At 45.4% G+C, this 12,500-nt stretch overlaps 1 protein-coding gene and 1 long non-coding RNA gene across 5 annotated transcripts in view; one reads left to right on the top strand and one right to left on the bottom strand.

Annotated features, from left to right (window-relative positions):
- The window catches only part of LOC130267744 (uncharacterized), a 46,377-nt gene that overhangs the window by 21,300 nt on the left and 12,577 nt on the right, over positions 1–12,500 (bottom strand). For 2 of the 4 annotated variants that reach the window (XR_008843267.1, XR_008843270.1), the window contains exon 2: positions 4,919–5,078. This is a non-coding gene — a long non-coding RNA (uncharacterized LOC130267744). Of the gene's footprint in view, position 1; positions 192–4,903; positions 5,079–12,500 lie in introns of all 4 variants that reach the window. The other 2 variants (XR_008843268.1, XR_008843269.1) reach the window with 2 other exon arrangements.
- Positions 2–9,827, top strand: LOC130267742 (adenosine deaminase 2-like). The gene is made up of 9 exons (XM_056517903.1): positions 2–327; positions 593–818; positions 901–1,111; positions 1,610–1,737; positions 6,625–6,715; positions 8,234–8,342; positions 8,646–8,803; positions 9,064–9,266; positions 9,517–9,827. Exons 1-9 carry the CDS (start codon positions 36–38, stop codon positions 9,626–9,628), a joined length of 1,530 nt encoding a protein of 509 aa, XP_056373878.1. The 5' UTR covers positions 2–35; the 3' UTR covers positions 9,629–9,827.

The following is a 12,500-nucleotide window of genomic DNA, read 5'->3' as shown; positions in this document are numbered from 1 at the left end:
CTGTTTCATCTCCATCACTCTAACTAAAGATAAAGATGTCGCTGTCTTGGATTCTTTTTCTCTCCTTGGTCAGTCTTGGCTGCTCTTTGCCTTTACAAGAGAAGAGGGACGTTCTTCTAAAGCAAGAAAAATCCCTCAGAGTTGGGGGCAGCGTAGTCTTGGGAGAGAAAGAACGAGAGGCCAACAAGAACCTGATGAAGATAAAAGAAGCAGAAATGAATGAGGCAATCAGTACCGGCATCTTCCCTCCCAGCATGCACTTCTTCAAGGCTCGGGAGCACATCCAGAAAAGCAAAGTGTTCAGTATTCTTCGAGAGATGCCCAAAGGTGAGTGATGACTTCCATAGGCATTGTCCCCCCCAGTTACTAGCTACATGCCTTACACAATAATGGCAGCCATGAATTAAAGGGATTTTTTTTAAATCTTAATTTAAATGAATTTCCTTGAAAAAAACCTTTAACATTATCTAGGGATTCTGTGTGTGCAGTCTTTTAAAATTTAACTTGTCAAACTGGTAACAAACTGAATATTATGCTGGACGCAGAATAAACACATCGCCACTGGTGACTGCTTTTATTCTACAACCCATAGGGGGCGCTCTGCACTTACATGACCCAGCAATCTTGAGCGTGGATTGGCTGGTGAATTATGCCTCATATCAACCACAATGTTACATCTGTTTCACAAGCGGTGGGGAAGTTAATTTCTTGTTCTCCAAGCCAGCCCCATTGGGGAATCTGCCATCCGGCTGTTCCCAGTGGCTCCTTCTCAAGACGTACCGAGAGAACCTGGGGAACGTCACTGAGTTCGATAGAAGGTCAGTGATGGGATAAAAGTGCTCAGGCAGGGACTGTAGCAGGCTTCAATGCAGCTGGTTTCTATACATCTCTTTATTTCAGTCTGATACGTAACCTAACGTTGCTGACGGACACCCCAGAGCTGGATTACCCGACCCAAGACGTAGTATGGCGCAGGTTTGAGGGGGCTTTTATCGCATGTTCTGGCCTCGTTCTCTACGCCCCTATCTTCAAGAAGTATATCTACGAGGGTCTCAAAGAGCTTTATCAAGACAACATCCAGTACGTTGAGCTGAGAACAATGCTCTCCCCGGTAAGTGTATTCATTCTATGGATTTTGTGAGTCGTCAAGAAGACTCTAGGAAGATGGGCTGACATTTATCATTATCTTTAGACTATTTTGTGTGTCTAGAAAAGGAGCGAAAAAGGTGTAAGCAGGGTTGATTTGCGTCTTTTGATTTAGAGATTTCTTGCAATCTACTAATTTTGGCAATACACATGATATGGAAGGGTTTTATAAACTGTGCCTTTTTGTGAAAAGTGAAAAGGCACAAAAAAGGCACAATGCCATTGAAAAGTTTTTAAACTACACCAGCCCTGACTTATCTTAGCTTTATGGTGTATGTGAAGAGTAAAATTTCATAAAATGTGTACCTTCACAAAATTTATGAAACACTCTGCGACCATTTAATAAATTTGGTGCTCCTACATATTAAACAGCACACAAAAAAGGTGTAGAGAAATGCTTCATTTACACCTACAATAATGCCCCTAAGGTGCCTAGTAGATTGTGTCCAAATGTTCCCCTCAGGTATATGAGCTAGATGGCACAACGCACGATCGCGCCTGGGTAGTGGCAGCTTACAGAGAGATAGCCAATCGATTTAAGGAAGACTATCCAGACTTCTATGGAATAAAGATAATTTATACCGTACACAGGTAAGTCTAATATCTAACCAAACTTTAATGGATCACATACTACGCAGCCAGGCATTGCAGAGCACTTTCGGTGGGCCCAATGCTCATCCTAAGCCTCCTGGTTTAGGAACAAAATCGTAGCTCTTCAGAGAATACTAACAAATAGGCAAAGAAGTAGAAGGGAGAGAAAAAGGGAAGGGTAGATTTAGATGCCAAACATGTTGGAAGACTAAGTAATAACCTCAGTGGGCACTGTAAGGTTGCACTTATACATTTTAGCTGCCACATGTGAACGAAACCACACCTGTAACACCAGCATAATTGTTGGCCCCCACAGGTGGCTTGTGCTACATGTGAGTGCACCCTAACAGCTAGGTGACCCACTAAATGGCTGAACACAATATTATAATTGTCTCAGTTGTCCTTTCATAGTTAGAATAGTTTATGGAATCAGTCAATTGGACCACCCATGGCACACACAAAAGATGATACCCAGCTTTCCCTGGGTCGTGCATGACAAATTTGACATTCATGGCAGTGGTCTAGCTACTAAGCAATATGGGATTTGAGGGATGCATCTCTGCTTAACTAACCATAGTTGACAACCAACATGGCCAGTATTACAACATGCCCGTTGTCACCCAACTTTCATGCTCCTGGGAATAAATACGGTCGCATATATTTGGAGGAGCGCCTCTCTCGATGTCCTTTCTTTTTTGATTTTGACCACTATACTGGCGAACGCATATGGATACCGAAGAGACCTTAACGCTGCTGACCATCTTCATTCCTCTATCTAAGCGCAACTAGGTGCTGTGCTCTTAGCATAACACCACTAGGTGAAAACTTAATTGGTTGTTCTATCTGTAGTTTGCATAACAACCTTAAAGTGGTACTCCACCCCTAGACAGCTTATCCCCTATCCAAAGAATATGGGATATCTAAGATATCTGATCGCGGGTGTTCTCTCCTGCAGCACCCCGTATCATCTGCTGCACAGAGCGAACTTCGCTCCATGCCCGATGACGGGCAATACAGGGGCAGAAGTATTGAATGGCCCCGCCCCCTCGTGATGTCACACGCACTTCAATAGACTTGTATTGAGGGGCAGACGGGGTGTGGCGTCAAAAGGGGCAGGGCCGTGACATCACGATACTCCAGCCCCTGCATAGACCGTGATCAGGCACGGAGCAAAGTTCACTCCGTGTAGCAGATGACATGGGTGCTACAGGAGAAATTGCGGGGTTCCCAACGGCTGGACCCCCCTGGATAAGATGTCTAGGGGTAGAGTACCCCTTTAACGATGTGCGTGCTATGCATCACGTTACAGTATGATGGATAACTAGCAGGGCCGGAGTGGGTGTGAAAACCAGCCCTGGAAAAAATTTCCTACCAGCCCCATAGTGTTGCCTCATTATACCAGCATGTCATCATTTTCTTGTTCATAAAAGGTAAAATCATGCATCTGAAGAGGGCCTTATTAATAGATAAGACATATATAAAGAGCAAAAAAAGTTGAAAACATGGATCAATCATCAAGGGTAGAGCATTTATTGCTATGGTGATCAGACTACTTTTAGAAATCAGATTGCTTCTTTTATTTTGCACAGGCCCTTTTAAAAATGAAAGAAGCGATCTGATTGGTTGCTATGGGCAACTTTTCTTCAGGACAGGTTTTGATAAATCACCCCCAATGTCTGTGTGAGCCAGCAGAAACTTTGCCTGTAACTCTACACATGTTGGAATAAAACCCACTTTCTATTTTTGCATGAAACACAGATGTTCTGCAGTGATTCCTTCTCTCTTTCTCTCTCTCATATATCTCTCTACATTGTCACCCATAGAATACATACAGCACCACTTCACCATATGTTTCAATGAAATAGTGAAAGCATCCAAGATCGAATCACATAAAAATAAGTTAAATGGTGGTGCAGCAGTCCATTACAGTGAAAAATGGTGGCAATGCTTGAAAAAGGTTCAATAGAGGAACTGAAGCATTGCTGTTACGCCGAGCGCTCCGGGTCCATGCTCCTCCCCGGAGCGCTCGTGGCGTTCCTCTCTCAGCAGCGCCCCGGTCAGACCCGCTGACCGGGAGCGCTGCAATGACCCTGCCGGCGGGGATGCGATTCGCTTAGCAGGACGCGCCCGCTCGCGAATCGCATCCCAAGTCACTCACCTGTTCCGGTCCCCGGCTGTCACGTCCTGGCGCGCGCGGCTCAGCTCCATAGGGCGCGCCTGGCCCAATCAGTCTAATTAGCCTCCACCTGCTCCCTGTCTATTTAACCTCACTTCCCCCTCACTTCCTTGACGGATCTTGTTGCCTTTGTGCCAGAGAAAGCGTTTATAGTGTTTGCCTTACCAGTGTACCTGACATCTTGCTATTGCTATTGACTACGAACCTTGCCGCCTGCCCCGACCTTCTGCTACGTCTGACCTTGCCTCTGCCTAGTCCTTCTGTCCCACGCCTTCTCAGCAGTCAGCGAGGTTGAGCCGTTGTCGGTGGATACGACTTGGTTGCGACCGCCGCAGCAAGACCATCCCGCTTTGCGGCGGGCTCTGGTGAATACCAGTAGCAACCCTAGAACCGGTCAACCGACACAGTCCACGCCAATCCCTCGCTGACACAGAGGATCCACATCCAGCCTGCCAAATCCTAACAATTGCATGTAGAAATCCAATATACTGATAGCAATGTGACCAGTAGAAAAAGGGAAAATATTATCACAATACATATTACCCCTATTCTGTTACTGACCAAATCCTGTATACTGACCAATATTACCAATAATATCAGTATAAAAGGAGGAATAATATTACCATTATACTGTTACTGACCAAATCCTGTATACTGAGACCAATATTACCAATAATATCAGTATACAAGGAGGAATATTATTACTATACATATTACCATCATACTGGTACTGACCAATTCCTGTATACTGAGACCAATATTAACAATAATACCAGTATACAAGGAGGAATATTAGGAATATTATCACCATCCTACTGTTACTAACCAAATCCTGTATACCAAGAACGATATATACTGCCACATCATAACCACAGAATGACCAATATGCCCACACTGCTACTGAATAAAATCCACTAGGCTAAGACCAAGATTCCCTTGCTACAGTGCCCATATACAGGTAGACACCAACACTACACAGGAGGTACACACCGCATAAATGCTTACAGTTACATCCAGAGAATCACAGCTGACGTCTTCTCCAAGTGAATCACAGCTGACGTCTTCTCCAAGTGAATCACAGCTGACGTCTTCTGTGTTCATCTTTATTCTTCTCCATCTGTACTGTCATAAGACCTCTCCCGGTCAAGACTTGTCTTCGCAGAATCTGCAAAACAAACATTTTTTGGCTCCTTGCTCCAGCACCATTATTAACTATATGCAAACTTCCCATCAATATTGGGCAACTTACATAGTAATAGTGCCCCCATATAGCAGTAAGGCCCAATCTGTGCTCCCAAATTGTAAAGCCCCACTCTGTGCTCCATTTAGTATTAGGGCCCCTCTATGCTCCTATATCGTTGTTTGGTTCTTTCTGTGCTCCTATATAGTAGCTAGGTCCCTTTTATGTCCTCATGTGGCAGTTAGGCCCCCTCTGTTCCTCCATATGGCAGTCAGGCCCCCTCAATGCTCCCATACTAGCTCCCTCCTATCATATTAGCTTGGTAATTCCCCCCAATATTAGGTCTTTCCCCTTTCCCTCCACATTTGGTAGATCTCCGGCTGAGATCCTAGGCAGATAGGATGGACGGCAGGCAGGCATGCTCCCCCCCCCCCTTTAGATTAGGCAGATAGGTCGGTTGGCAGGAAGGCAGGCTCCCCCTTTAGATTAGGCACATAGGTGGACAGGTAGCGCCCCCCCCCCTAGATTAGTCAGAGAGGTAGACAGGCAGCCCCCCCTTAGATTAGATATGTTAGGCAGGCATTAGGCAGTCTTTAGATTAGACAGAAAGGAAGCCCCCTTTAGATTAGCAGATAGGTAGACAGGCAGATACCCCCCCCCCTTAGGCAGATAGGTCTACAGGCAGATACCCCCCCCCCTTAGGCAGATAGGTCCACAGCCACAGGCAGATACACTCTACACCCCCCCCCCCTTAGGCAGATAGGTCCACAGACACAGGCAGACACACTCTACTACCCTGGGCACATAGGTGGTCCAGAGGCAGATACCCGCCCCATATTAGGCAGATAGAGATAGGTCCAGATTCCACAGTGACTGGCTGAGATACTTCCCCCCTACATTAGGCAACCGCAGATAGGTCCACAAACAGAGTATTTGTAAAATAAAAAAAGGGACTAGTAACTTACCTTAATCATCACATGCCCGTTCTTTCCGAGACTGCGCCTGAGCCTGCCCAGTAACGCGACGTCTGCGTTCCCAGTGTGGGCAGCGTGATGATGTCCTGCGCCGCGCGACCTCCTCTGAGCAGATGACGTCATGACGACAGCGACGAGGAGGGTGAGTGACACTGACGGGGCCGGGAGGCGGAGCTTATAGCTTCTTCACTTTGCGGCCGCTGCTGCTCTGCATACAAGGGCCTGATACTAGTATCAGGCCCTTGTATCCTAGTGTAGTGTAGTGTGCATGGGCGTCCGCCGCAGCCCGACCGCACTGCGCCGCAACCGTGCTGAATATATAAAAACGGGTCAGTCTGATGGTGCCTGAGTAATTGGCCGGCCATTGCCGGCCCCAGGGTGAGCGGCCCACCGGGAATTTTCCCGGTATCCCGCCAAGCCAGTCCGGCCCTGATAACTAGATAGACTGGAGGATTTAGTATATTCTATGAGAATGCAAAGTTTGTTTACCAGTGAATATATGAGCTTCTAATATGGAGGTCTTAGAAATACTGATGATATAACTTTCCCCTCTCTAGACAAGAAGATCTTCCTGTAGTGAAGGAAGCCATTCATTATGCAATTAAGCTCATGTCTCAGTTTCCGGACATCATGGCAGGCTTTGATTTGGTAAGAAATATCTCACTTGTGTTGACCATAGACGAGTCAATGTGTATACAGGAGGCTGGGCAGTATATATATATATATATATATATATATATATATATATATATTATGTGTACAGTATATGTATATAGAAAGGCCACAGAAGGACCTGGGGCTTAGTCACATGTCAGTATGGTGAAAACCAAGTCTAACCTCTCTAGATGCTTAAAAGAGAATAATGTTTGTCCCAGGTAGTCAACACTTTCTCTGAACAGATGACACTAGTAGGTCTTCAGTTCAACCCATACACCTCCAGCCAGGTTAACACCAAGTCTAACCTCTCTAGATAGTCAGAGAAGAAGGCTGGTCCCAGGTACTAGATGCTTTCTCTGAACAGATGACACTTCACCTTAAATCCATACACCTCCAGTCTGTTAACACCAAGCCTGCTGTGTTACCCATAGCAACCAGCCAGATCGCTTCTTTCATTTTTTAAAAGAAGCAATCTGATTGGTTGCTATGGGCAACTCAGCAAGTTTTCCTCTGGACGGGTTTCGATAAATCTCCCCCTAGGTGCTTAGAAAAGGATGTTTGTCCCAGGTTCTTGATGACTTATCTGCAAAGATGGCCCTTGTGTGTCTTCAGCTTTACCCCATACACCTCTAGCCAAGTTAACCTAGTATAACCTCAACATGATTAGAAAAGGGTGTTTGTCCCATTGCTTTTGACACATGGCTCCAGTCAGTGGGGTAACAATAAATTTGGGCCCCCCCCCCCCCTGCAAGAACTACTGAGGAGGCCGCTAAGCTCCTCCCCCACAAGGTATGCCACACCCACACCAATATACCCCACCCATACCAAATTGCTCCGCCCATACTGATATGCACTGCCCATAGGCATTTCCTTTGAACGTATGAAGAGCATCTGTAAGTAATACTTACATTTGTTTTTTTAAATATCACTGTAGTGCACAATATATAGAAAGAAGGTATGGAACAGCGCACAGTGTTAGGGACTTTTGAGAACAAAGGGGGAAAAAAAGCACTCTTTTTATTAATACACACTAACAAACCTCCTTTTATATTTGGGCTGGCTGGAGCCCCTAGCGATTCGCAACTGGCTCCCGTGCTCATTCAAGAGGCTAAGGCACTATGGAAATGACTGCTGAATGGCTACATCATCAGACAGAGCAAGTACCTGAGAAAAACATCCTTCCCCTTCTCTGAGCACCTACAGACGTTAGACTTGGTGTCAACCAGCCTGGAGATGTATGGTTTATAGCTGAAGCCTCACAAGTGTAATTTGTTCAGAGAAAGCAGTGAGTACTTAGGGCACAAATCATTCTCTTTCTCTAGAGAGGTTAGTCCTCTCGCCCCTCAAGTGTCATCTGTTCAGAGAAAGAGTCAAGTACCTGGGTCTGGTTTCTCCAGTTGGAATCTCATATTCCTTGGTCTGGGTCAACCCAAAATCTTTCATATTTAGAGAAAGCAATCTCAGTGCATTTAATCATTAGATGCAGCATCAATCTCTTTCTTTTGTAAGGTTGGCCAAGAAGATCTCGGTAAATCACTGTACCAGTTACGAGAAGCTCTCACCATCCCCAGCAAGATGGGGGATACCCTGCCATATTTTTTCCATGCTGGAGAGACTGGTAAGCAAATGAGGTTATAGTGTAAAGGCCTGCCGCCTCCATAGTAAATCATTCCCTGGAAGTGGAAGAGTTTTATTCCAGGCAGAGGTGTTACAGCGTTTCTGGTGGGGTTTTAGCGCCAATTATGAGTACTAGTTAAATTAAAAAAAGAGGGACATAAACTAAGTGGCATAACAAGATACTTACCAAGTACTTCCATATTCCAATTATACCTAAAAAGGTAGCAGTTTACAGATAGGTGGCATTATTCTTTCTACTTTTCACAGTGTATTTGTCTATATGACCATGTGCAAATATTTTCAGACTGGCAAGGCATGGATGTAGATGAAAATCTGCTGGACGCCTTGTTGCTGAAGACTTCCCGGATCGGTCATGGATACGCCATCCTCAAACACCCTGCGGCCCGGGAGATATCTATGAAGATGAATGTGCCTTTAGAGATCTGTCCAATCTCCAACCAGGTCAGTTGTGGCACCACTATCTTAACTGGTTGCCATCTAAGGACAGCCATCACGCCCCCTCCCATAGACTTGCATTGAGGGGGCGGGGCGTGACATCATGAGGGGGCTGGATTATGACGTCCCGAGCTCCCGACGCCGGCTCCAGCATTCGGAACAGTTTGTTCCAAACACTGAGCAGTGGAGTACCCCTTTAAGGGGTTAAATGTATGTCACCCAGGACTCCATCCCAATGTAATTTGACCTATGCCTCTCGCCTGCAGGTCCTCCTTTTAGTGTCTGACCTGCGCAACCACCCTGCAGCTACTCTGCTGGCTGAAGGTCATCCTCTGGTTATCAGCTCCGATGACCCAGCCATGTTTGGCACCCAAGGATTGTCATATGACTTCTATGAGGTGTTCATGGGAATTGGGGGCCTAAAGGCCGATCTGAAGACTCTTAAACAGCTAGCGGTCAACTCAATCAGGTAAGTGACAGCAAAGTCTCAACACAGTTCTAGGCAAACTTAGAGGATTGTCCTACTGTTCCTGTTAGCTCTGAAGGGTAGAATGTAATTATGGCCACTCCTCATCTTCTCTGTTTGGGAAAGTTGAGGTGCCAGAAGAATTGAGGAGCTCTGAGCAGGTTAAAACTATCTAGAGGACAGACATTGTACTTCTTTAGTACCTGCACCCTCTTCACCTGGATCACCCTGCTAATATCTACTTCTTTAACAGGTTCAGCTCATTGTCTCCAAAGAAGAAGGACAGATTGATGGACGTATGGCAAAAAAAGTGGGATAAATTTGTGAAAGATTTAGCCAAGACCAAGTGTGAAGAGCATCAGTAGAACATGATGTGAGATCTTATTGTACGGCATCATGTCTGCCAATCTGCAGGATAATGAAATGTTTATATCTAAGAATAGAAAAAAACAAAAAGTAAAAAATTTACACAAATCAAAAGAAGAGTGAATGTGTCCTCAGGTACGAGATGATCGAGCACCAATCATAGTTCCTTTATTCATTTCCACAGGTCAATAAAACACATGGAAGTTTAAACCCTTCTATAGGACTCATGTATTTTTCCTGTGCAACATTCTTAATCATAGCAAAGGTTTATGGGTAATAATGTACATAAGGAACAATTGACAAATTAGCTAATTTTAAAGAGGTACTCCGGTGCTTAGACATCTTATCCCCTATCCAAAGGATAGGGGATAAGATGCCTGATCGCGGGAGTCCCGCCGCTGGGGACCCCCGGGATCATGCACGCAGCACCCCGTTTGTAATCAGTCCCCAGAGCGCTGATTACCGGCGACTACAAGGCGGGCGGCGTGTGACGTCACGCCCCCGCCCCCGTGTGAAGTCGCGCTCCGCCCCTCAATGCAAGCCTACGGGAGCTATCACGCCCCTCCTTGCATTGAGGGGCGGAGCGTGACATCACACGGGGGCGGGGACGTGACATCACACGCCACCCGCCCTGTAGTCGCCGGTAAACGGGGTGCCGCGTGCATGATCCCGGGGGTCCCCAGCAGCTGGACTCCCGCGATCAGGCATCTTATCCCCTATCCTTTGGATAGGGGATAAGATGTCTAAGCACCGGAGTACCCCTTTAAGTAAAGCACATCCCTAGAATAGTTATACACGATATTACGACTACATCATAGTTGGAAAATCCTGAACAGTAATAACACATAAAAATAAAATAAACAACAAATGAAGATGTGATCAACAACCAATACTTTAACCGCCTGCAGAGATGTTGTTAGCATTGTTTATTCAACATAAAATAAGACGAACCAAGAAGTTGTTGTTGGAATTAAATAAAACCTTTTATGTGTAAATGTAAAGATAATATATGGAGGTACTTACAATATTAGAGGAAAGGAATGAGTTTATTGGGGAAAACTGTGCAACTGAAAGCAGGGTCAGTTTTAGACTAAGAGTGGCCCTGGGCAAAATTAAAAATGGGGCTCCCGAATTGCGTGACTAAAGATCAACATGTTGCGCTCCCTGAATTGTGCAGCATCTCAGTTGTGGGTAAATAGGGTTGTGCTGTAAACCACAAGTAGCTGTGTCTACAACATGACAAACGTAATAATTCCATCCAGGATTAATTTGGGGGGTCACAACGTGACCCCATTTAGTGTAACAGCATTGCATATCAGCTCAGCTCCCCTCTTTTCAGGAACAAAGTGCACTGATAGCTGTGGGGCAACAGCAACTCGTAAGGGCACGTAGAGAAATCCAGCAAAAATCAGTTCTTGCTTATTAGGTGCTCATGGTCCCAGGAAACCAAACATTTTATGATACTGTTATAAGCGTTTAATAAACCACCTAAAGAGAAAGCACTGATTTGTGCTGGATTCTCTATGTGTGATGACATTTACTTACATTAGCTGAGATTTAGCAAGATTCAGAGAGCACAACATGGTCATATTTGACTGCGTGACCCATTTTTGCCATGTAGCCTAACAGTGTCTCCATTAGCTTTTTCTACAGTAATAGTCACAGCACACACTAAGGCTTCTTTCACAATGTCATTGTGCCCCGTCAAGAACGACTGTCAAACTTCCTCCCCTCCCCCGAGTTTGACGGCCGTCATTCTTGACGGGGTGCAACGGGCAACAGCGTGTCCTGACAGACCCCATTATAGACAATGTGCTGCTATTTTGCAGGGAAGTAGCGGGAGAAAAAGACGGCACAAGCTGTATTTTATCTCCCGCTATTTTCCCTGCCGGCCGTCACACTGCTGGGTCACAACGGTAGTGAGAAAGAGGTCTTCTCAGTAATATTTTATTCCTCACACAGTAATAGTTCTCCTCTTAATGCCCCACACTGTAATAATGCCCCCCTCTGTGCTCAATAATGTACAATAATGCCCCCTCTGTGCTCCATAATGTACAATAATGGACCCCTCTGTGCTCCTTACTGTATGATAATGCCCCCTCTGTGCCCCTTACTGTATAACAATGCCCCCCTCTGTGCTCCAGTCCTTACTGTATAATAATGATCCTTACTGTATAATAATGCCCCCCGTGCTCCTTACTGTATAATAATGCCCCCTCTGTGCTCCTTACTGTATAATAATGCCCCTCTGTGCTCCTTACTATATAATAATGCCCCCTCTGTGCTCATTACTCTATAATAATGCCCCCCGTGCTCCTTACTGTATAATAATGCCCCCCCTCTGTGCTCCTTACTGTATAATAATGCCCCCCTCTGTGCTCCTTACTATATAATAATGCCCCCCTCTGTGCTCCTTACTGTATAATAATGCCCCCTCTGTGCTCCTTACTATATAATAATGCCCCCTCTGTGCTCCTTACTATATAATAATGCCCCCCTCTGTGCTTCTTACTATATAATAATGCCCCCTCTGTGCTCCCTACTGTATAATAATGCCCCTCTGTGCTCCTTACTATATAATAATGCCCCCCTCTGTGCTCTTTACTGTATAATAATGCCCCTCTGTGCTCCTTACTATATAATAATGCCCCCTCTGTGCTCATTACTCTATAATAATGCCCCCTCTGTGCTCCTTACTGTATAATAATGCCCCCTCTGTGCTCCTTACTGTATAATAATGCCCCCTCTGTGCTCCTTACTGTATAATAATGCCCCCTCTGTGCTCCCTACTGTATAATAATGCCCCCCTCTGTGCTCCTTACTATATAATAATGCCCCCCCTCTGTGCTCCTTACTGTATAATAATGCCCC

This window comes from Hyla sarda, chromosome 4 (assembly GCF_029499605.1).
Source record: "Hyla sarda isolate aHylSar1 chromosome 4, aHylSar1.hap1, whole genome shotgun sequence".
NCBI lineage: Eukaryota > Metazoa > Chordata > Amphibia > Anura > Hylidae > Hyla > Hyla sarda.
This window is presented reverse-complemented; position numbering and strand designations above follow the sequence as displayed.